The following is a 25,681-nucleotide window of genomic DNA, read 5'->3' on the forward strand; positions in this document are numbered from 1 at the left end:
GCTGACGTCTCCGGCCAGCCTGTGGCACCACTTGGGATGCCATGCTGTCCAGTAGAATCTGGTAGGGGCAGCGGAACCAGGTGGTCAAGAGTATGGACCTTGGTGTCAGAGCTGCTGTTTCCTCATTATGGCCTAGGCAGCTCACTCACATCCCTAAGCTGTGAAATCTATTATCTGTGAAATGGGGGTTACAGTAAGAGGCACAGACTTACTATGAGGTGGGAATGAGAGGATGCACGCAAAGTGCTTGTTTGTATCTGCACAGTGTTAACCTGGTGACGTTAGGGCGACAGCAGAGAGGAAGTAATCCTGCTCTGGCTGCTGAGGTGACTGAGAGTGCCCACTTGCCTTGGGGATGCTGGTGGGGCTGTCCCTGCCTACTCAGTCCCTTTCACCAAGCACCTGCAGAATGTCCTGGCTGTTACAACCTACTCCCTCTGGTTTATTTCAAACTGCCATCTAACTCCTCTTCCTAAAGCTGGCTTAGACAGCAAATGATCTGCCTGCCAATACAGGAGACTCAAGCTCAATCCCTGGGTCAGGAAGATCTCCCAGAGGAGGGAATTGCAACCTACTCCAGTATTCTTGCCTGGAGAATCCCATGGACAGAGGAGCCTGGAGGGCTACAGTCCATGGGGTGGCAAAGAGTTGGACATGACTGAGCAGCTAGCACACACACACTCACACCTAAAGCCGGACCCACCCTCAACACCAGGGGCCCTATTACCAGACTCTTACTCTGTCTGGTGTCAAAAGCTACTTGCGTCTTGAGCTCTTGGCACACTCATGAAAACCTTGAGGGGCTTTCTGGTTAACTGGGAGCTGAGCATGCCCAGCCCTGGGCCTGGGTTAGGCTGGAGCTGAGGCCAGACCAGCATGAGAGCATCAGGACAGATGGCAGCCCTGCAGACCCAGGGCCATCAGAGTCCAGATAGACCATCCCCTGTGAAGAGCATGTCTTCAGGGGTGAGGGACCACGCAGTATTCCTCCTCATGGTCTGCTCCAGGCTGGGGTGGTTGTGGGAGGAGGATGGGGCCTGTGTTTTCTCTGAAACTTGAAGCTGGCATCTGTTTCTCCTCTTGGGTACAGAGCCCAATTATCTGCCAAACTTAAAAGGAAGAGGCAACATCTGGAACAGGCTTGAGTCTGGCTACCAGACAGCTCCTTCCCCAGCTCTCTGTGTGCCTGGCTCTGCAGCCCTGCTGACTCTTCCCAGAGCTCCTCCTGAGGAATGTTATGCTATCTGCTGGGCTTCCTGGTGCCCCAGCACAGTCCATTCTCCATCCCAGGGCCCTTGACCTTCCAGCCAAGTGGTGATAGTAGCCCCAACTCTCAGGTTGCTGTGAAGATCGGTACTGCATCTTATGAATTTGGCCACCATTCTTAGTCAACACTCAATAAATTATAGATAAAAAGAAGTATTATCATGGGGAAACTGAGGTAGTTTCTTTGAGGCATTGTCTTTGCTCCCGTATTACCGTGGTACTTTTTTCCTTAAGTGATATTTGGAGGAACTTCAATTTAGTTCAGCTCAGAAAGCCTCTTTGGAGTCTCTGCCCTGTGCCCAGCACAGGCCTGCTCAGTGCTGGGAGGTTTCAGTTAAGTTCAGTTTTCAGTCGTGTCCAACTGTTTGTGACCCCATGAATCGCAGCACGCCAGGCCTCCCTATCCATCACCAACTCCCGGAGTTCACTCAGACTCACGTCCATTGAGTCAGTGATGCCATGCAGCCATCTCATCCTCTGTCGTCCCCTTCTCCTCCTGCCCCCAATGCCTCCCAGCATCACAGTCTTTTCCAGTGAGTCAAGTCTTCGCATGAGGTGGCCAAAGTACTGGAGTTTCAGCTTTAGCATCATTCCTTCCAAAGAAATCCCAGGGCTGATCTCCTTCAGAATGGACTGGTTGGATCTTCTTGCAGTCCAAGGGACTCTCAAGAGTCTTCTCCAACACCACAGTTCAAAAACATCAATTCTTCGGTGCTCAGCTTTCTTCACAGTCCAACTCTCACATCCATACATGACCACTGGAAAAACCATAGCCTTGACTAGACGGACCTTTGTTGCTGTGCGGGTGCAGGAGGGCCTAGAGGAGCTATTCCACGTTCAAGGTCAGGAGGGGTGGCGGTGAGGAGATACCCCTTGTCCAAGGTAAGGAGCAGCGGCTGCGCTTTGCTGGAGCAGCTGTGAAGAGATACCCCACGCCCAAGCTAAGAGAAACCCAAGTAAGATGGTAGGTGTTGCAAGAGGGCCTCAAAGGGCAGATATACTGAAACCATACTCACAGAAAACTAGTCAATCTAATCACATTAGGACCACAGCCTTGTCTAACTCAATGAAACTAAGCCATGCCCATGGGGCAACCCAAGACGGGCAGGTCATGGTGGAGAGGTCTGACAGAATGTGGTCCACTGGAGAAGGGAATGACAAACCACGTCAGTATTCTTGCCTTGACAACCCCATGAACAGTATGAAAAGGCAAAATGATAGGATACTGAAAGAGGAACTCCCCAGGTCAGTAGGTGCCCAATATGCTACTGGAGATCAGTGGAGAAATAACTCCAGAAAGAATGAAGGGATGGAGCCAAAGCAAAAACGATACCCAGCTGTGGGTGTGACTGGTGATAGAAGCAAGATCTAATGCTATAAAGAGCAATATTGCATAGGAACCTGGGATGTCAGGTCCATGAATCAAAGCAAACTGGAAGTGGTCAAACAAGAGATGGCAAGAGTGAACGTCGACATTCTAGGAATCAGCAAACTAAAATGGACTGGAATGGGCGAATTTAACTCAGATGACCATTATATCTACTACTACGGGCAAGAATCCCTCAGAAGAAATGGAGTAGCCATCATGGTCAACAAGAGAGTCTGAAATGCAGTACTTGGATGCAATCTCAAAAACGACACAATGATCTCTGTTCATTTCCAAGGCAAACCATTCAATATCACGATAATCCAAGTCTATGCCCCAACCAGTAATGCTGAAATAGCTGACATTGAATGGTTCTATGAAGACCTACAAGACCTTTTAGAACTAACACCCAAAAAAGATATCCTTTTCATTATAGGGGACTGGAATGCAAAAGTAGGAAGTCAAGAAACACCTGGAGTAACAGGCAAATTTGGCCTTGGAATATGAAATGAAGCAGGGCAAAGGTTAATAGAGTTTTGCCAAGAAAATGCACTGGTCATAGCAAACACCCTCTTCTAACAACACAAGAGAAGACTTTACACATGGACATCACCAGATGGTCAACACTGAAATCAGATTGATTATATTCTTTGCAGCCAAAGATGGAGAAGCTCTATACAGTCAGCAAGAACAAGACTGGGAGCTGACTGTGGCTCAGATCATGAACTCCTTATTACCAAATTCAGGCTTAAATGGAAGAAAGTAGGGAAAGCCACTAGACCATTCAGGTATGACCTAAATCAAATCCCTTATGATTATACAGTGGAAGTGAGAAATAGATTTAAGGGCCTAGATCTGATAGATAGACTGCCTGATGAACTATGGAGGGAGGTTCATGACATTGTACCGGAGACAGGGATCAAGACCATCCCCATGGGAAAGAAATGCAAAAAAGCAAAATGGCTGTCTGTTTTACAGAACACAAATGGCTGGGAGGTTTAGGAGATGTGAAATAGGAACATGTGACATGATTTTTGCCCTTGGGAAAGTTGATGTTGGGAACACACAAGTCCGTAGACCAGTAAGGGAATAGGGCAAAGTCTAAGGGACAAGTGGAAAGCACTGGAGCCCTGCAGTGGGGGTGGTAGGGGGATGAAAAGCGTATGTGGAAGAGTAGCAAGCAAGCATGCTCTGACTAGATGGGCGCAGAGCGCCCTGGGTCAGCGCTGCTCAAACTGTGTTCAGCAGAACCCAGGCATTTGGTGAAATGCAAGAGGCAGTCCACCAAAACATAGGGCTCTGTGCGTGAAACTGGGATATGGCTGTATTCACATCCCCTCTTTTGAGATGGATATGTGAATACCTTTTGTTGAGTTCCTCAGTAAAGCAACTGATTTTAGTTTGGGAACTTTTGGGAGCCTTTAACATGGGTGTTCTCGTGAATCCCCAAGGGGAGGAACTTAGATATATAGTGGTTCTCAAGCTTTTATCAGAGAGCCTTTCAAGAAACAGTTATACTGTAAACACCTTGCATGGTGCAGTGTGGGGACACTTGTGGTTTAGGGTGTGAAATGGCACCATGAGGAATGCCAGCTTGTCTAATAGAGCTAGGTCTGCCGCCTCCATACAGGGCTCAACACCGTAGAAGGTGCTTCAGCATTTGTGCCATGAGGCTGTGGCCTGGGGAAGCTGTGCACTTACTCTGCTAAGCTGAACCACTCACTTGCTGACTTGGGGAGGGCCCACCACTCTTCAGGGCTGTGCTCATCACTGAGGTGCCAGATGAGAGTCCTTGCCCACTGGGCTTACCCTGGAGGGAAGTGCCTTTGGAGTTGCTCACCCAACTCCTGAGAGGACAGACCTGGTTCCTGGTCATCAAATCCAAAAGGATGTGTGATGACATCTTATTTTGGGCGGGGGAGTCTAGAGACTGCTACATAGCCTGAGCACACAGCTGCCAACCTGCCTCCTAGGATGTAAACTTGTTTGCAAAAATCAAATCTATTCTCAGTTGATTTCTCGACAGTAAGGAGGACGGGAATTCTCATCTCAAGACTGAATGTCGACACTTTGTAATAAGTGTAGACCCTCTCAAGTTGATCACTATGAGAGATCTGTTGATTTGGATACCCTGCTCTGGTCTGTTTAAAAACCTGCGGTCATAGAATTACATTTCCACCTCTTATAGGATAAGGCCATGCCTACAATTTTTTTTTTTCTGTCATGTTTGGCTCTAATCTACAGAACAATGAAGACATCCAGGTTTGCATATTCTTCACCTACCAGTCCTTTTCCATTTCCCCATTCCCTGCCCCTGCCCACACCCTGTGTTTCAGACCTCAGTCTTCTCTCTCCTGTCTCCTGCTAGTGACCAGGAAGGACCTCCACACATTTCTTGCAGGCACCTGGCGTCTCTCACAGCAGGTGCTCCATTCTGAAGCTGTCTGTAGGTACTAGGCCAACCATGGTGAAGTTTTCAGGGTCAGGTCCTGACCTGGGGAACAAGCAGGGTTCACCAGGGGACCCTTATGGCCACTCTGCAGACTGGATGTATCCTAGCCCTTGTGCCTGACTACATCCAGTAGTAAAACCCCGGGAAAAAGGGATGGTGGTTAAAGATACACCTCTGCCTGGTGTTAGCTAGTAAAGTGATCATCCGCGTCCCAAGTTTTCAGTTTGTTTGCTTCTGATCTATAACTCAGGTCAGCTGTTGCCTATCCCTTTGGTGTTATCATTGTCTGCACTCCATCCCTGCCCCCTTCTCTTGTAGGTATGACAGGGAAAGGCCTCCTCTGTCAGCAGTGTGTCCGGTTACACAGATATTGATTTCAACAAACATCCATCACACTTGGCATTTCTGGCCTGGGAAAGAAAGGATCCGACAAGCCTGGAAGATTAGGGTAGGAAGAGCCTGCCATTGGCTCTGTCACTTACCTGGCCTTTTTTACTGCTTTCCTATCCGGAACAGCCAAGTGTGTCCTGTACTCACACAGCTAAAAATAGGGCAGGGAGAACAGGACAGGCTGGCTCTGTGATGCTCGCAGCCCTCTGAATGGCTGTGTCTCTCGCTTGCTTGCATGGCCATGCAACCTTAGACTTACGCTTCTTGCTAGAGACTTCATGTTCTCCTGAGGCTCCCAGAACCCCATAGGGCTCACTGTTCTGCAAAGCCTGTCAGCAGATGAAAGCGGGGTCTCGGGGGGACTGGATTTTAATAAGCCAGAGGGTTACAACTAGAAAAAAATCAGAAATACAGAAGTTGAAACCCCAGTATGCTGGATACCCAGTGTGTGCAGACTATATTTAAATGTATGTTCCCTTTTCCAGTTATGTGAGTAATTTATGTTTGAAAATTTAAGAAGCGAAAACTCATCATCTCAGTGCCTAGAGATAGCAGCTGGCACCGAATGCCTTTTGTGTATATGTGTACATGCATGAAAGAGAGTTAGAGTTTAGTCTGTTTTTATTGACATCTGCTCTTGATCACTGTACCTGATCATGTGAAGCAGATCATGAAGTCATTAAGCGGGAAGCTGCATTGGCAGTCCTAGATGAGTCCATGGGGGATGAACCTTCAGAAGGTGCTTGGAGAAGCAGCAGTTTAGCATTTGCCATTTCCCTGGTGACTTGTCAGATGGCCAGCCTGTTAGCAGACCCAGGTGAGTCGGACCTCGGGGCTGAGGCCAGGCATGGACAGCACTGAGGAGTGGGGCGCCCCAGCACCCCACTTCTCCGTCCACGGCTTGGAGGTGGCAGCGCAGCTTGAGGACGCGCTTCTCCCAGGGCCTCCTGAATCTGCTGTGGAGACCAAAAACTGGATTTTTATCTGGTCCTTCACCCAGTCCTCCTAAGGAGGCCGTGAGGTTGTCCAGGAGAGTGTAAGTGTGATCTGGGCACCCTTCACAAAACAATGGCCTCCTGCTCTCCCAGCCCTATGGGTTAGACCAGAGAAAGGAAAGGTCTCAGTTGCTTTCTTTGACAAACATTTTCTCCTGCTCTGTGACTTATCTTATTCTCTCAATACTGTCTTTCACAGAGCAGAAGGGTTGTTTTTTTCTTTTTTTTTTAGATTAAAAAAACCCTTTCAATTCTTTCATGCATTGTGCCTTTGGTGTTGTATCTACAAAGTCATCACCGAACCTGAGATTATCTAGATTTTTCTCCTATGTTATCTGCTAGGAGTTTTATAGTTTTGCATTTTACATGCAGGTCTCTGACCCCTTTTCTGTTAATTTTTGCAGAGTGTTAGGTCTGTGTCTGGATTCAGTTTTTTGCATATGGATGTGCAATTGTTCCACCACCATTTGTTGAAAACCTCTGCTTTCTTGAAGATAAGCTGCGTGGCCTAGTAAACCTCAGTGGTCAAGGAGTCTCGCTGTTACTCCATGATTTCTCTTTGAAGGGTGGTATGCAGCCTTTCATTTCTGTCATTGGGGTCTGCATGTACTTAGATGAGTTCTCATGAGGGGTTCTGTTTTTGCCTAGGCTAGTAGGAAGGCTCAAAGCGCTACAAAACTGATTCTGGATGTGGGCAAGGAGAAGTGTGTGAGCCAAAATGTGCATGCCTCTTTCACTTCAGGCCTTCTGTCTGGGTTCACTTTCCATACATCCTTTAGAACTTCATTGACTAAGGTCTTCTGGTGGTAAATTTTCTCTGATTTTGAACATGTCTTTATATCTTATCCATAAAGTTTTTAGCTGTTATTTCTTCAGTGTCTCTAGTCTCTCCTTATGGAATGCAGATTAACGATTTGTGAGTGTTTTTTCTAAGCTCTGTATCTGTTTAACTTGCTCATATTTTTCATTTCTGTCTTTTCAGATTACTTTCTGGATAATTACTTCAGGTCTGTCTTGTAAAACTATCTCCCACTTTACTAACTCTCTTCAGTTGTGTCTTATCTGCTATTTAATTCAGTCACTGAATTTTTAATTTGTTTTGTTATTTTTTAGTCTAGAAGTTCTCTTTGGTTCTTTCGTGAATATACTTGGTCATTCCTCACGATATCTTGTTTTCTCTTCATTTTCAAATTTTTCTTTATATTTTACACATAGTTCTTATGTATTTATCTGAATAATTTTTTTCCCTGAGCTTTATTAAGGAATAATTGACAAATGTGATTATATATATTTAAAATGTACAAAGTGATGACTTAATATGAGTGAAATGATTAGCCATTTTATCTGAATAATTTTAGTATCAGAAATTTTTATAAGCCTGTTTTTGCTGGATTTTGAGTTATTGTTCAGAGCGTCTACCTCTCTCCAAGGCTGCAGAGGAATTCCCTCATGCTCTTGCTTAGTACTTGTTATGGTTTAATTTTTTACATTTTCACTTTGACCCATTTGGAATTTTTCCTGATATAGTGTGGGAGAGGAATCAACTTAATTTTATTTCATATAGTTACCCATTTATCTCAACACAATTAATTGAATATTCCAGCTTTTCCTCAATGATCTAAGAGGCTGCTTTTATCTTACATGAAATTTCTATATATACATAGGGCTATTTCTGGACTTTCTTTTCTGTTTCAATGGTATGTTTATCTTGTTATGCATTTTATAAGACGTTTCTCATATCTGGCAGGTTTTTCACTGTTTTTATTTTTATAGAAAGTAATTATTTTCTTTGAGCTTCCCTGCCAACTCAGTTGGTAAAGAATCCACCTGCAGTGCAGGAGACCCGGTTCGATTCCTGGGTGGGGAAGTTCCCTGGAGAAGGAATAGGCTACCCACTCCAGTATTCTTGGGCTTCCATGGTGCCTCAGATGGTAAAGAATCTGCCTGCAATGTGGAGACCTGGGTTTGATCACTGGGTTGGGAAGATCCCCTAGGGAAGGGAATGGCTACCCACTCCAGAATTCTGGCCTGGAGAATTCCACGAACAGAGGAGGCTGGCGGGCTACGGTCCGTGGGATCACAGAGTGTCAGACATGACTGAGTGACTAAGCACGCAGCGCATTATTTTCTTTAATGAGGAATATATACCAGTGATAAAAATCGTGTTCCCAAAAGGCATACAGTGAGACATGCATTTCTTTTCCTACTGTTTTGCATACCCAGTTCTCCTCCCAGGAAACAATCAGTATTGCCAGTTTCTTATATATGCTATATATGTTTAAAAATGTATTCCTCCCCCTTTTCAAGATAAACCTAGAAAATGTAATGCCAAAAAATAATAGGTGCATGTGAGATGCAGAGATTGACATGTATACGTGTATCAGCCCAAATCTGAGGGTGTCTCATCTGCCTCTAACCTGCCCCAGCATCCCTGTTCCATCCCACTCCCCACTCTCCTGAGCCAACCTCGAAGCCTGCCTGGATCCTGGGCCATCCAGGGGCTGCCTCCCCTGGGATGACAGCTTTGTAGTTCACACTGCAAGCCAGGGATCCTGAGTGTTTGTTCTAATCCATGAAACCAGGCCAGTGCCTCAGAGAGTATCCCTGCACTTCTGTCCTGCATCACCCTCTGAATGCTGCAGTGCTTGTTCAGTGGTTTAGTAATTCATCTGTAATGACCTATTTGTGAAAGAGTTACCAAGCTCTGACCAGGTACAAGATTCTGAGCTGGGTGCTGGAGTGGTGGTGGGATCCGAAGAATCACTGTTGATTTCAACAGATGTGTATTGACTGTCTGACAGGCCAGACATTGCAGAAGACTTATTAGTGACCCCCAGGGCTAGAACTGTGCCTTTCTCACCCCTCTCTCATCATTGTATACTCCGCTGCTCAGCACTTGGATTTTTGTTGAAGGGGGAAGAAGACCAGTTGGGGGAAGGATAAGTTTCTGGAGGGGAAGGGATGGTGCTAATGGCAGATGCTACCAGGAAATTGGTAAGAATGAGAGCTGAACTAGACCCCTGGAGTTTTTAATGAGGGGTAATTAGGATTAACCTCAGGGCATCATGGCCCAGCCCAGCCTGAGGATAGGCCAGTGGCAGAGCAGCCGTTGGTGGCAAAAGGAAGGCACTGGGGGTATTTCAAGCGTTGATCTCTCACTCCCGCCAGAAGAGGATGTCTCAGCTGTACCTCGCATCGCAGAGGGAGCCAGGAGCTCTGGTTAAAGTGGCAGTATCCCAGGAGGGGTGCTCAAAGTATACATACCCCCAGGTCCCCCTGTGTATGAACATCAAGAATGGCTTTAAAGGAACTACTGACTGAGAGGAGGAAGTGGGTAAGAATTCCACAAATATCTCTTGTCTCAATATCTTCCCATTAAAATTATCAGCAACTAATAAAACATATTTATAGCCCTCTTACTTTCTTTCCCTGTCTCAAGGCTTCTGTGTCTAGTCAATCCAGAATAAAATACTATAGAGCAAAAAGCCACTCCTCAGAGCTATAAATCAGTTCTAGCAAGTCGACAAACGCAAAGGGGCAGTAACCACAGGCGGCCTCCCTCCATCTCCTGGCCTGTCTCTCCCCACCACCCCCTCCAGCTCTGGTGCCCAGGATGATGACATACATTCTCCTCGGGTTTGCCAGGCTCAGCCAGCCTACGGCTCTGACCTGCCCCCAGCTTCCCTCCTTCCCTCTCTCTCCCATCATCTCCCACACTACCTTCTTCCTTTTCAGACAAGTGCCCTCCATCTAGTGGCCAGAAAGCGTTATGTTCCCTGGTACTTCGAGAGGCCTGTGGGGTCTCCTGGGGGACCTGTATCGAATGGCCTTGATAGAAGACTTTTCTATGTGTCCTCCTCAGAGAAGGAGGCTCCATCTCTGCCAGAGCCCACGTTTCTTGCCTGCAGAACTGTGAGAACCATGTGGAAATCCAGGGTCTCTGGAAAAGGTTAGCTTTCGGTTTCCCTTGCCGCCAGTGTCCTGATTGATGCTCCCTGTGGTAATTGGTAGCTGAGGTAGTCTTTGGTTAACAGCTCTCTGTTGGCTCTGTAAATCTGTATGTTGACCGCCAAAAATCAGTGTCTGCTGTTCATTCAGAAAATGCCAGTCCTTCACTCCAGTAGCATTGTTTTCTTTGCCCTTCCACCTCTGCCCCAGGCCCTGGCAGTCTCCCTCCCAGATTAAAATTGTGGTTTGTCAAAATAAGAGTTTGGAGGCACAGAGGGCAGTGCTTTGAGTGCAGGCAAAGGCAGGGCAGTTTAGGTAATAAAATACCTGCCATACATGGAGCGTTTACTGTGTGTCAGGCATTGGCGAAGTGCTTTACATCGAGTAACTCACTAGATCCTCAAAGCACCTATTTTGCTTAGGAGGAAATTGAGGCTCCGGGAGTTTGAAGTACTTCTCGAAGGTCACTGAGCACAGTAACTCATCTCTAGCAGAGCATTTGTGTAGGCTGTCAATGGAACTGAAACCTTAGCTGTTAAAAGGAGAGTGATGGACTTGGGACCACTTGGTCCACTTTGCCTCTCCTCTGGCTTCAGCGGATGTCTCCAGAAGATGGGATATGCCCAGCCCTCCACGCTGGCTCCAGTCCTCATAGCCCAGCTAGGGAGGCAGGCCCTTTGCTGGGCCATGAGGGTAGGAGCCAGCGTGGAGGGCTGGGCATATGAGTGATAGAGGGCACGTGGCGTGGCTGTGCCAGGCGGGAGACAACCCCATGGCCTGGGGTGGGCAACGAGGACAGGGGTCCTAAAGGATGAACCTGGAAGGACAAGTAGTCCCTGACAGGAAGGAGGAAAGTTAAAGGCTGGTGGGAACGAAGTGCATGAGCACAAGAGGGGTGATGGTCGTTGGAGTGGCGGGTGCTGGGCTTTAGGGAAGGGGCAGTCTGATCAGTGTGGGAGGAGCTGCCTATAGCAGCAACAGGACGCAGAGGTCCTTGGGCAGAAGCTTGCAGATGGCCAGAGGTGGTCTGATGGCTGCAGTGAGGAGAGCAGAGGGCAGTGCCCAGTCAGTATGCGGTGGCTATAGTGCTTAGCAGCACCGAGAGTGGACGGAGAGCCAAGTGAGCCAGAAAGCTTATTCCTGATGTCCCTTCATTGTCCTCTTAGTGAACGAGAGGTGGAATCCTGGGTGATGGAGCTTAGACAAGTCCTTAGACCAGTGGCTCTCAGCGTTGGGAATCCGTTTGGACAGATAGAGCTGGGGCAGGGCTATTAAAGGTGACCCCAAGCCCCTTCTAGGGGACCTCCCCTACTATGACTCCCTTGCTGCTGTGTCGCTTCAGTCGTGTCCAACTCTGTGCGACCCCATAGACGGCAGCCCACCAGGCTCCCCCGTCCCTGGGATTCTCCAGGCAAGAATACTGGAGTGGGCTGCCATTGCCTTCTCCAATGCATGAAAGTGAAAAGTGAAAGTGAAGTCGCTCAGTCGTGTCTGACTCTTAGCGACCCCATGAACTGCAGCCTGCCAGGCTCCTCCGTCTGTGGGATTTTCCAGGCAAGAGTACTGTTATATGGCTCTAAAAAGTCGTTTATGAAAGAACCTAAGAAGTCTCATGTGCTCAGATTTTTCTTTTTTTTTAACCCAGAAGCATGATGAAGCATGCCAGGACAGATGCCAAGGCAAGGGGTGCTGATGACACACAGTTGCCAAGGCCAGTGGGGTGGCATCTGGCATAGTCGCTTCTTCTCATTCATGCTATGTTTTCAATTTATTTTTTACATTTTGAAAAGGTAAATTGCGCACAAGATAAGCTCAGTCAGCGCCCAAGTGGGTAGAGCAAAATGTCTCCCTCAGACCTGGTCGCCAACTCCACTCCCAGGCAGCAAAGCTGTGCCATGGCTCCTGAATGGCGTGTGTCAGCATGGGCGACAGGCATCGCCAGTGATGGGCATGCGCCTCCCCATGGGATGGCAGCTCCAAGGCCCTGCTCTGCTCCTTGTTCCACTTTAGAAGTCTGTCAGGGTTCTTTAAATGAGTTTCCTCTTTACATTACACTCTTCAAATCTTTTCATTTCAGCAGACATCTCTGATTGTTCACCCCTTTTTGAGATAAATTAAGAACAAATGGCTATGATTTTCCATATCAAAAACAAACATACATATTAACCATCTCCTTGTAAATCAATTACAAGTCCTTGAAAGCAGTGAGCCGTGTGGAGAGGGCCCTGCCCGGCTGTCGGCCAGGCCCTTGGTTAGAGCGGGTTCCTCTGGCCTTCCCCAGCCACCTTGGCCTCCCGCCTTCCTCCTGGGCCTCAACTTGTGCTGCCTCAGCAGCTGGCTCTGCTCCTGCCCCACCACGCCACCCCCTGCCGGGTCAGACAAGAGCCCCAGACCCCATCCCTAGGCAGAGGCTGCCTGTGGGGCCGCCCTGGGTGCTGCGTAATATCAAGGCAAGTCTGGCAGCACTGAGGTTAAGCAGGTTCAAGTGCATTTTTCAAACATATGTAAACTGTTAAGTGTAACAGCAAAGGGTCAACTATCAGGGGAGGAAACACCAGGTTTTCCATATTGCATCTCTCCTCCTCCTCTCAGTTCTCACGTACATCCCATCTATCCACCTAGCCAGACAGGCCAGTTATTTTGATAGAGGAAATCGAGGAAAAGAAAGTTTTCTTCTCCTAGAAATCAAGCCTGCTATACTCTATTAAGAGATAAAAGTGTGTGGTTGTGGCATCAGTATTTGGAGTTGACTTTTACCAAGCGTTCTAGGCATGTAATTTGGTAACTCGTTAATCCTTACAAGCCTAGAGGTGATCTCACCCCCCATTTATAGAATGGGAAACTGAGGCATGGGTGTTTCTTGGCAATCTCACAGCTTAGGGCAGGAGCTGGGATTCGCACCCAGGTTGTCTGACAGCATGCCCCTGCTTAACCATGGTGCTGTGTGGGACTGTAGCCACCACTGAAGATGGACCCAGGAGGTGAGCTCACGCAGACCCTCCGTGATCTGGGGAAGGAAGAGGAAGACTTTCCTCAAAGGCAAAATACTCAAGCACCAGACTGGGTTGGCAGGTTAGATGATGGTAATATTTGCCAAGAATCATAATCTTTTTCTTGTTAATGTGTATAATGCAAAATTACTAATTATTTATTTTAAAATGTGTAAAAGAATTAGCTTACTTTAGAAACTTGATATTAAGCTGCATTTCTTTCTTACTGGGACACTTTGTGGGGAAGGTGGGATACTGGCCTACGTGCTGCCACCTGGACCCTGAGGAGGGGAGTCTGACATGTGGGCATAACAGCAATGGCTGTGTTTGTGTGAGACTCAGAATATCTGCATAAAAGTGACAGAATGGCTCATTGCTGCAAAATACCTTGTCTTCTGCCCAGAACACAACACCCCCAGTTACTGCTATTCTGGGCAGAAGACAAGGTATTTTATTTTCCCTGTGGAGTCGCTGGTTCCTTGGAGGCCCCTGGGACCAGTAGAGTGGAGAGCTTTGCTGTGGCCCACAGGCGAGGCCCTGGTGCTCCAGGCCGATGGCTCAGTGGGCTTCAGTTCCTGCCACTCATCACCCGAAAAGGTGGATTCTGGGCTGCCGAGGGAATTGGAGGAAACTGGTGCAGTCAAGATGCAGGAAACACGTAGCAGTCAGTCTCCGATTGGGGTTGATTGGGTTAAGGCCTTCCAGAATAGTGTAAAACAGCTCTGAACTCAATGAACTGCTGATGGCAGCCTGATGAATGGAAGGAAATGCAATAAACAGATTCCTTGTGATGCTGTTGGCTTCATAGCACATATCTGTGTTCTCCCTGGGATTACGTGAACATTTGCTTTTCTTTGATTTCTGGTTGTTCTTTTCAATATTTCTTTTGTGAGAAAAGACTCTTCAAACAGTTCTGTAGGAGCCCCCGACTCTTTCCTTTGCGAGAGTTGTGTTTAGAGTTTGGCGCAGCCTTCACGCATCACCTGTTAGTTGTTAGGGGTCTAATTCTGCAAACCATGACTTCATCTCCCCGAAGGAAGATAGACACAATGCTTCAGTACAGCAGATAGGACTACATGCAAGACGCTTGGAGAAGAAGAAAAAAGACACTAAGCCTTTGGTCTCTGGGTGAACTTGGAAAGTAGGTCTGTCAGAGGCATTCACGTTCAGACAGCTGGGCTGTAGCTGAGAAGGCTGCCAGACAGTGCTGTTACTCAAGGCTGTGGGGATCTCGCCAAGTGGCCCAAAATGATCGCATTCCTCGTGGGCCAGGGTGTGGTGGGCCCAGGGGTGCCTCTGCCCTGCTTGCTGCTCTGAGGAGAGAACAAGGTCACATCACTAGGCATGTGATGGAGCCAGTGGCTCACCACTGGCCAGGGACTGGCCAGGAGTTGGAGCCAGAGATGCTCAGGTGTTTTACCAATTAGATCGTAAAGAGATCTTAGAACAGAAAACTGGCACACGAGTTGGCTAGTGTAACTCATCATTTGACCTGACCCCTTTGCAGTGTCTGTCACTGTGGAACTTCACCAAACTGAGAGTCCTCTCAGAGGTGACCCCCCAGGCTCTGAGGCCCAAACCTGTCCCAGCGTTGGTCATTGGTGACAAAGTTAGACTGTCATTGGTCAGGAAGTCTTGGCTTGCAGGGGTGCAGACCCTGGTCAGGGGTCTGTTTCTTTTCCTGCTAACCACTCTTTGCTGATTTCTTACAGATTCCATTTGTTTCGGTTACAGTCTCTGCTCTGTGGCTCCTGAAACTCCCTCCGAGGCAGGATCCAAGCACAGAGCACTGCAAACCATGGAGAAAAGAATTTTCATCTGTAAATGTGGTGCTTGTCTAGTTCTCTTTCTCAGAATCCCTTTTCTCTCAAAATAGAGACAAAAAAAAGACACACAAAACCTTCCAAAGTACAAGATTAATCAAGTGCAGCAAACCCTCCCTGGTAGGAAGGCATGGGTTCCATTCAAGTCCTGGCAGAGCTGAAGCTGGCTCTGGCCTGGCCCAGGAGGGGCCCATCCCCCTGGGCAGTGGGTACAGTGGCAGGAACACAGGCGTAGCCCTGAGCGTAGGGCTTCCGCAAATGTGTCCTCGCTATCATTTGCAAAGCTGAGGATCACTTAGCTAGGAAGGAAACTTAATCAGGAAATCTCCTTTAGTGGCGTGTGCCCTGCCCCAAATCCTGAGCACTCAGCACCCTCTCTCCCGCCCTCCTGCAAACATGCCCTGGAGAGCAGATGGGAGCTGATCCATCTTGTTGAGTTGCTGGCATTTTGCACCTCTCCTCCCCCGCTGCAGCAGGCAGCCCTCTCTTAGCCAGGAAAGCCCTTTACAATTGCCGTTTCTAAAACTGGACTGAGGATGAAAGAGGAGAACATATTACTGAATCCTTGGCAAGGGGCGAGTTTGTGCTCTGGGTTCCTGCTTCCTTCTGGTCGCTTGTCAACTGCCCCAGCCCTCTGCCTGCCGCAGTGCAGGAGTAGGGTGGAGCCAGGAACACACTTCTCATAAAAGGTGTGTCTCTGAGGTGCTCCATCTTGTGTGTCCCTTGACGAAGGAGTTGCTATGGTAACTATCCATCTGGAAAACATGCAGGAGTAAACAGAAGATAAAGCTCTGGCTCAATCAGCCAAAATGTGAACCTCTGCCCTTCTTTGTTACCCCATATGATGCTGCTCCCTCCCTCCCGACGGGGCTGAGGGTCCACTCTTTGAAGATAGGGAGTGGGAGGGCCAGCTATCTTGGTCTTCACAGATCAAAAGCGAGCTGGAGTTTTGCAAAAAGAAAGGGGGTTTCTGGGTCCTTGGTGAAGAGGCAGAGGAATGACAAAGGAGGGACACTTCAGCCCAGCTATTTCCAAGGCGCTAGATACTCCTTGCCCCACTCCACACACCTCCCCAACCCCTCCATGTGCATCTCATCGTCACTCCCAGATGGATCCTGTCTGGCATCCCTGAGTCCACGCTGAATTAGCAGTTGTCACCGTTTAGTTGCTCAGCCACGTCCAACTCTTTGCAACACTATGGACTGTAACCCGCCACGCTCCTCTGTTCATGGATTTCCCAGGCAAGAATACTGGAGTGGGTTGCCGTTTCCTTCTCCAGGGGATTGTCCCAACCCAAGGATTGAACCCACGTCTCCGGCGTTGCAGACGGATTTACCACTGAGCCACCGGGGAAGCCTTGAATTAGCAGTCTGCACAATCCTTGAAATATCGCAAGCGGAAAGACTTGGCCCATTGGAGATTTTCGGCATAATGGGAGAGTGTAGGGGTGCGTGGGGGGTGTGAAATCAGTGGCAGTTCAGAGGATTTCCTGGAGAATCGGTCGTATTTCTCGTCTGCGGGTGCCGCTCCGTGGGAAGTGTGCTGCTTCTCGTGCTTGTGCTCCGCGCGGCCTGCCCCTCGCCCAGGTGCTGGAACGCGCTGGAGTTCTGCACTTCATCGTCACCGCCTTCCCCACAGGAAAGAAGCTACAGTAGTGATGCCAAAAATAAGTGACCACATCCCTCTTCCCCTGCCCCCACCAACGGCCGCTGTGCCTTCTCTTGGGGAGAGCCTGCTCCGGTACTCTGGGCAGGAAGAGGAAACAGGCCACCTCCACTTTCCCGAGAAACCGTAATTTCAAACGACCTTCTTACCGCAGGGATGGGCTTAGGGCACTATGGTGGGTTTCTCTTTGTCTCTTTTTTAATGAGGGCCTGGTAACGGATTCTTAGCACATCATGGGGACAAAGTTGTAATCCCCCAGCCCCCTTCTGTATATTCCTGCTGTAGAGAGTGATGGCCCCATGTTTCCTGTGGCCCCACAGTGGAGAAAGGCTGGGGAGGTTGGGGGTGGGAGAGGTCAGGAAGCCAGCCAAGCGGGCTGCAGCCTAGTGGTGCCAGCAGCCCCTCTCCAGCCTTCCTGCCACATGGGCTGGCTGTGGCTGGCTCCCCTTCCTGTGCCCTGACTCCCAGGGTCTAGGCTCCTGCTTGGCTTCCTCCAGGCGGGGAGTTAGACAATAGTGTTGTAGGTATACTGCCTCCTCCATGAACGGGGGCGAGTGGAGTCCAAGCTGGGCTCATTTCTGCAGCTGTACATCAGGTCACTTAGGCTTCCCAAGCACTCTTTCTTGCTTGGTCATGATAGGGTCATCTCCTCTGGGCTTCGGCACACACAGCCAACCGTCAGTTACAGGGAAGCTTCGGTAACATTGACAGGGGATCCTGGTACTCAGACTGTTTGGGGGACAGCCCTGTTGAAGCTACTGGATGAGGGCGGGAGATGTATTGACTATATCTCCTTCCTCCCTGGGCCTCGCTCTAGTGACTTGCAGGTGTGCCTTTCAAGCACACGCACGTAAGGATCCCTATGACCTGGGAGCATCAAGCAGGCAGAGCCTCAGGTGTCCCTGGTGTCCACTTTTCATCAGTGCAGCGATTATTGAATTCCTGCCTTGGATTGAGGGGAACCCTCCTGATCCAGCTATGGGTAGCCAAGCAGCTGTTCAGTTTGACACACGGACTCATTTTTGCATTGGGTTCAGCTGTAACAGTAGTTTAACACTGTAAACCATGTAGGTTTAGTCACTAAGTTGTATCCGACTCTTGCGACCCCATGGACTATAGCCCATTAGGCTCCTCTGTCCATGGGATTCTCCAGGCAAGAATACTAGAGTGGGTTGCCATTTCCTTCCCCAGGGTAAACCATGTAATATTGTAAATTTAAAATATGTGATTTTAATGTAGCTAGAATTTTTTTCCTGCAATTATTTTATAATGATGCCAAGTTTTAACTTTGCTGGACAAGTCTAGTGTTTACAACATAACTTTGAATATTATAAATCCTTTAGTACTAGGAAGAGGCCAGACTTGAGTTGAGCCCAGAAGGGTGGGCTAGATGGATGTTGCAGGCAGGGCTGTGGTGTGGACAGAATTGCAAAAGTGGGGATGTAAGATACATTTGGGGACAGTCTGCATTTCTCATTAAGAAAATGAGACGAAAGTAATGAGGTTGACAGTTCACAAAGAGAGCTAGGCCACCAAGGAGGGGAAAGAATCTCTTCCTGAAGGGCACTTCCTCATTTCTCCCATCTTTGGTGCTTTTGTCTTGTCTGCTGAGACCTTGTCCCCAAAGACTGGTCAGTAACCTCTAACTTAGCACCAACTATAGGTCAGGCTCATCTCCTTCTGGGTTCTTAATTATTTTGTGGAAAATGTCAAATACACAGTATGTTGAGAGAGGAACTCTGACGTCTTACTCTCTCACAGGTGTTAACGTTAACACCTTTGTTACATCACCACATTTGTTTTCCTCTGTAGACTCTTCCAGAATTATTTGAGTAAATTGCAGATACCAGGGCCCTTCACCCCTAAATACTTCAGCATGTATCTCCTAAGGACAAGATGCTCCCTTTAGAGTGGTAATACTGTTATCACACCCAGGAAAATCAGTGACTCCTTTGTGTCTACTATCCAGCCTACACTCAGATCTCTCAGTTGTCTCCAGAATGACTTCTATAAATTTTTTTGCAATCAGGATCCCAGTGAGTATTGACACTTTGTATCTGGCTGTTGTGTCTGTGTAGCCTCTTTTAATCTACTACACCCCACCTCTTTTCTTTTATGTTTTTATGATGTTGACTTTGTAAAGGGTGCAGTCATATCCTTCCAGTTTTGAATCTGAGTGTGCAGGTGTTCAACATTGATTCTGTTACATTGATTCTGTTAACAGAAATGTACCGAGTAACATGCCACCTCCCCCTGATGTCCCGGAAACCCCTGCTTGACTCCTCGCTCAGAGGCCACAGTTCTGGCCCCAGGGGGTTGCTGCTGATGATATCTGGCATGCTGACTGTGGGCAGCCCTGTTCTGGGAAGAGAGTTCAAATCTGAGCTCTACCACTCCTCACTGAGGGCCTTTAGCTGGTAGTCCTTTCTCCTCTCTAAACCTTAGTTTTCCATGTCTGTAACAAAGGGGTTGGGCCAGGGGTCTCGCTTATCCCCCTCAGCTTTGCCTCTCAACACCATTGTGACTTGCCACCAAGTGTTTCCAGGCAGACCGCCTGCAGCTTCGTGGCTCAGGCGTCAGGACACTGCTGCCTGCTCCCCTTCCCGCCACTGAGAACAGGGGATTTGGGAGGGTGCACACAATTCTCTGATGCTATAATGTGACCATACGCCCTTCCTCTCCTCTCCCCAAAGCGGAGATTCTGGAGCTGGCTGGCAACGCGGCAAGAGACAACAAGAAGGGCAGGGTCACGCCCCGGCACATCCTGCTGGCTGTGGCCAACGATGAAGAGCTGAATCAGGTATGGGGCTCTCCTCTGCCTCCCCAACCCAAACACCCCAGCAGGCAGTCTTGCGGCCTAAGAGCTATCTATCCGGAGGGAGGGTGGTGTTTGGCTGGCTGTCGAGGGTGTGGACTGCTTGTGACTATTAGCCACTTCCCTGCCCTCCACCCACCCACCCCGTGGCAATTTTTCCCTACGACTTTATTGGTTGGGGGTAGGGGGAATAAAGAAAGATATTTGACTCTCCTGGAAGAAAGATGGTTTGGAAACTCCACCCAAGTGAAGGAGTCTGAAGCCTGCTCCCTGTGTAATGAGCCAGGGTCCTGTTAGCATCCTTGTAGATGCCACAGAGGAGAGCGCTCTGCCAGCCAAGAGCAGGAGCATGGGTGGGAGGACTGACTTCTTGAAGGTCATGGACGGGGTGGTCCGGCTCACCGTCTGCTCATTTGGTTTTCCTGCAAGCTGCTAAAAGGAGTCACCATAGCCAGTGGGGGTGTGTTACCAAACATCCATCCAGAGTTGCTAGCGAAGAAACGAGGATCCAAAGGGAAGTTGGAAGCCATCATCACACCACCCCCAGCCAAAAAGGCCAAGTCTCCGTCCCAGAAGAAGCCCGTGTCTAAGAAAACAGGGGGCAAGAAAGGGGCCCGGAAATCCAAGGTGGGTATGTGATTTGGCAGGGATGTGTGAGGTGTGGGGCCAGGCAGGTGCAGGTAGGTGGGGTCACAAGGGTGCCCCTTCCTGCTGAAGGCTCATTCCCCTCCTGGGTTGGGGGCCTGTGAAAACAAATGGAGCTGACGACAGCTAGTCCAGCTCAACTGGCCTGAGTCTGGATGCAGGTGGGAAACTAGATTTCCCTGGGCAGAGGTGATGTGGGGAGGTGCCGGGGCATAGAGCCCCAGGCTGGAAGGGGCCAGTGCCTGCCCTTCGAGGAGATGCCCACGCCTGTGGCGGGGTGGGGGGGGGGGGTACCTGTGTGTGCAGGGGCTTCCCTGTGCGAGCAGCCATCAAGCCCTGCCCAGAGGTGCCGGCTGCAACACTGGCCGTTGACACGTCCGAACTGTCGTTGTGTTGCCATGGCTTCGTGTCCTCTTCCGAGCCTGTTGTAGCAGGAATGGTTCAGACAGTCAGCTCTTTGAAATGATTGCCTTGTTAGGAGGAAAATGGATGCGTTGTCTGGGTGCCTCCTGCCGGACCCAATTTGAACTGAGACTAGGCCATAGGTGCTGATCTTGTGGGGAGCGAAACCTCCTCGTGAGTGTGACCTAGTGTCTTATGGAGTAGGGCAGGCCGACTGATCCCAAGCCAGGATCTAGCTTATCCACCCTCGGGAGGCCCACGCCGAGAACTGGTTGTGCTCAGCCATCTGAGACTCCGGGGTAACTGGGACGCATGTTCTCTGTTCCTCCTGGCTGGGCTCTGCCTCTCAGCTGTTGTCACAGACCCCAGGACCAGCAAGCTAGGACCAGTGCTGCTCTGTGTTTAGTGAAATGGAATCTGAAGGCTGCCCTGTCCTGTGGTGTCCTCGCAGGAATCATCCTTCCGGCCCCCCAGCCAGACTAAGGAAATTCTTTGTGGCGGAAGGTGGCTTTCCTATTTTGTAAGTCACATCCCTTGGAAATGCCATGAGGGGTCTAATGCAGTGTCAGCGTCAGGACGTTTTTCCTAGAGCCCTCACCGCAGGGAGATGGTGAGACACCTTCCCAGGACAGGTCCAGGAGCCCTGACCCAGAGCCACACACCAGCCCACGCTCCCAGCATGTCCCCTCCTCCAGGCACGTCCAGAGACCAGGCAGGCCTTCAAATGGAGGGGCACCTTCTGAGACCTGTAACCTCCCACCCACACTGTTCGTGGACTCTTTAGCTAAGGTATTAAGAGGCTATATTTTTTGTTCGCCCTTCTGTATGTAGACAGTCACTTCCCTCATTCCCTCAGTTCAGTTACTCAGTCGTGTCCGACTCTTTGCGACCCCATGGACTGCAAAAATGCTGGGCTTCCCTGTCCATCACCAACTCCTGGAGCTTGCTCAAACTCATGTCCGTTGAGTCGGCGATGCCATCTCATCCTCTGCCATCCCCTTCTGCCTTTAGTCTTCAAACACTTCCCTGAAAACTACAAAATTTAAATTCTTCTTGCCCACAGAGCCTCTCAACCCCACCCCACCCCACCCACCAGGCTCAGAATCACTCCCACTTCTTTGAGAGAGAAACCTAATACTGGAGAGTGTCCTGTAAGTTATTTCCAGACACTGCATTCCACCTAGCTCACAAGTCCTGGAGGAGGCTTGGGGCAGGCTAGGGGCAGGCAGGGGATTTCACAGAATACTGTTACTCATTCCTGCTAACTATAAAATTAGCAGATTGAACGGTTTTTTTTTTCCCCTTACAACATTTGCATTTGTGGGGAGGGGCAGGACAGGGCAAAGCCAGGGCATCCTGGCTTTTTTAAATGTTGAAAAATAAAACGGAGATGCCAAGTCCATCATCTCTTGATTGTGGGCCTCAGGGAGCTGGCTGCCCGCAGAGCAGGGGCCAGTAGGGGCAGAACTGCGTCCCTGCACGTAGCCTTCCTGTGCCATGGCCAGGGTGTGGCCTTGCTCACGTGGGCCTCTGCTGCTTGATGTTTGAGCACCTCTTCAACGCCAGTGTGTCTGGCAATCCTCGGTTGAACCTCACTCCCAGCGCCCCCAGTCTTCTGCCATAGTTTTTGCCTCATGACTTTATGAACTTCACGACTTACCAAACATTGGGAATGCTTTTTCTTTCTTTTTGGATTCGAAATACAGAGGGCATGTATGTGTGTGTCTTTAGCTTCTAGTAGCTATATTTGGAACTCGGTGTTTCTAATAACCATATGCCAATAATCACTTGAACACTCAACTTCTCCCTTGATTACAAAAGCAGGAAGTCTGTTATGGTGGTCTGTTTTTCTTCTACACAATAAAACACATTGTCTGCTTACTGTACCAGTATTTGGCTAACATTAAACCCTGGGGGAAGCTGAAATTGGAACCGTGAACAGCTAATTTTCAAAACATTTGTTTAATGTAAATTGTGGTGTCAGCTCCCAGAAACAGCAGAGAACCCTGCAACTCCAGGTTTAAGTGGAATGTTCTGAAAATAACCTTTCCAGAGACATGCAAAAAAAGCCTTAGTTACATGCTAAAGCACTTGTAGTGAAAGGGAGTTGGTATTTTTCAAGTGTCAACACTTGAATTCCAAATCATAATTTTTCCCCCAATTCTATGTAATTGGGAGGTTTTGAAAGTCTCCAGTTGTGACAGCTGAGTCAGCTATAGTGGAAACCGTTAGAGAAGGTGACACAACCCACTGGGTGCTGGGCGTCCAGGGCCCTTGCAAGTGCCTTGGGGTTTCTCCTAATTGGGTGGCCTCAGGCGAGTCTGTGCCTCAGTTTACCCACCCTAGTGAAACAATGGGTTCCATTTCAGCCCTACAGTTTAGTGACTTTAATGAATATTTGTGTGGGTAGTGTGTGTGAGTTTGGATAGTATGAAAGAGTATGTAGTAATAAAATCTCACTCACACCACAGTCCTCCCACTTCTCCCCAGAGCAGAGTTCTCATGCACCCTTTGAGAAAGTCTAAGCACATGAAAGCATATGGATATATAAAGCCTTCCTGATACTACTAGCTTTAAATATATATATATATACACACACACACACACACACAAATATATATATATATATATACACACACACACATACATCTTTCAGTTCAGTCGCTCAGTTGTGTCTGACTCTTTGCGACCCCATGAACTGCAGCATGACAGGCCTCCCTGTCCATCACCAACTCCCGGAGTCCACCCAAACCCATGTCCATTGAGTTGGTGATGCCATCCAACCATCTCATCCTCTGTCGTCCCCTTCTCCTCCTGCCCCCAATCCCTCCCAGCATCAGGGTCTTTTCCAATGAGTCAATTCTTCACATGAGGTGGCCAAAGTACTGGAGTTTCAGCTTTAGCATCGTTCCTTCCAAAGAAATCCTAGGGTTGATCTCCTTCAGAATGGACTGGTTGGATCTCCTTGCAGTCCAAGGGACTCTCAAGAGTCTTCTCCAACACCGCAGTTCAAAAGCATCAATTCTTCAGCACTCAGCTTTCTTCACAGTCCGACTCTCACATCCATACATGATTACTGGAAAAACTATAGCCTTGACTAGATGGACCTTTGTTGGCAAAGTAATGTCTCTGCTTTTGAATATGCTATCTAGGTTGGTCATAACTTTCCTTCCAAGGAGTAAGCGTCTTTTAATTTCATGGCTGCAGTCACCATCTGCAGTGATTTTGGAGCCCCCCAAAAGAAAGTCTGACACCATTTCCATTGTTTCCCCATCTGTTTCTCATGAAGTGATGGGACCAGATACCACGATCTTTGTTTTCTTTGAATGTTGAGTTTTAAGCCAGCTTTTTCACTCTCCTCTTTCACTTTCATCAAGAAGCTCTTTAGTTCCTCTTCACTTTCTGCCATAAGGGTGGTGTCATCTGCATATCTGAGGTGATTGATATTTCTCCCGGCAATCTTGATTCCAGCTTGTGCTTCTTCCAGCCCAGCATTTCTCATGATGTACTCTGCATATAAGTTAAATAAGCAGGGTGACAATATACAGCCTTGACGTACTCCTTTTCCTATTTGGAACCAGTCTGTTGTTCCATGTCCAGTTCTAACTGTTGCTTCCTGACCTGCATATAGGTTTCTCAAGAGGCAGGTCAGGTGGTCTGGTATTCCCATCTCTTTCAGAATTTTCCACAGTTTATTGTGATCCACACAGTCAAAGGCTTTGGCATAGTCAATAAAGCAGAAATAGATGTTTTTCTGGAACGCTCTTGCTTTTTCCATGATCCAGCAGATGTTGGCAATTTGATCTCTGGTTCCTCTGCCTTTTCTAAAACCGGCTTGAACATCAGGAACTTCACAGTTCACGTATTGTTAAAGCCTGGCTTGGAGAATTTTGAGCATTACTTTCCTAGCGTGTGAGATGAGTGCAATTGTGCAGTAGTTTGAGCATTCTTTGGCATTGCCTTTCTTTGGGATTGGAATGAAAACTCACTTTTTCCAGTCCTGCAGCCACTGCTGAGTTTTCCAAATTTGCTGGCATATTGAGTGCAGCACTTTCACAACATCATCTTTTAGGATTTGAAATGGCTCAACTGGAATTCTATCACCTCCACTAGCTTTGTTCGTAGTGATGCTTACTAAAGCCCACTTGAGTTCACATTCCAGGATGTCTGGTTCTAGGTGAGTGATCACTCCGTCGTGATTATCTGGGTCATGAAGATCTTTTTTGTACAGTTATGTGTATTCTTGCCACCTCTTCTTAATATCTTCTGCTTCTGTTAGGTCCATACCATTTCTGTCCTTTATCAAGCCTGTCTTTGTATGAAATGTTCCCTTGGTATCTCTAATTTTCTTGAAAAGATCTCTAGTCTTTCTCATTCGGTTGTTTTCCTCTATTTTGCATTGATCGCTGAGGAAGGCTTTCTTATCTCTTCTGCTATTCTGTGGAACTCTGCATTCAGATGCTTATATCTTCCTTTTCTCCTTTGCTTTTCGCCTCTCTTCTTTTATGAATCTTATTCCCCAATGACTTGGCAGTGTGGCTTCAGTGGTTGCTGGTGCCAGCTTTGTATTCCAGTTCTGATAGTTCCTGGCTGTGTCACTTTGGAAAGTTTATATCTCTAGCATCTCAGTTTCCTCATCTGTAAAGTGGAGGTATGTCACAGGGTGGTTGGGAAGCTTAAAAGGGAATCCATGTGGAATGCTTGCAGCAGTGTCTGGCACACGTCTGTTTCTCTTACTCCCTTGGCAGTTCTTGTTCATCTTGGCATGTGAGCTGCTTTAGTATCTCATGGTGTGACCCCAGTTACTGATACTGTAAACAGAACCAGTGTACCCAGTTCTCTGTGGATTGTTCCTTGTGTCCATTCTGAGAAACCGTGCCATAGTGACCATCACTGTGCCTGGGTCTCTGTGTGCAAGTGCATC

At 48.4% G+C, this 25,681-nt stretch overlaps 1 protein-coding gene across 6 annotated transcripts in view; it reads left to right on the forward strand.

Annotated features, from left to right (window-relative positions):
* The window catches only part of LOC102178535 (core histone macro-H2A.1), an 81,423-nt gene that overhangs the window by 14,311 nt on the left and 41,431 nt on the right, over positions 1–25,681 (forward strand). For all 6 annotated transcript variants that reach the window (XM_018050353.1, XM_018050355.1, XM_018050351.1 and 3 more), the window contains exons 3-4: positions 19,589–19,695; positions 20,140–20,337. In XM_018050353.1, coding sequence (XP_017905842.1) covers positions 19,589–19,695; positions 20,140–20,337 — 305 coding nt within the window. The remainder of the gene's footprint in view (positions 1–19,588; positions 19,696–20,139; positions 20,338–25,681) is intronic.

The sequence above is a fragment of the Capra hircus genome, chromosome 7, assembly GCF_001704415.2.
Source record: "Capra hircus breed San Clemente chromosome 7, ASM170441v1, whole genome shotgun sequence".
NCBI lineage: Eukaryota > Metazoa > Chordata > Mammalia > Artiodactyla > Bovidae > Capra > Capra hircus.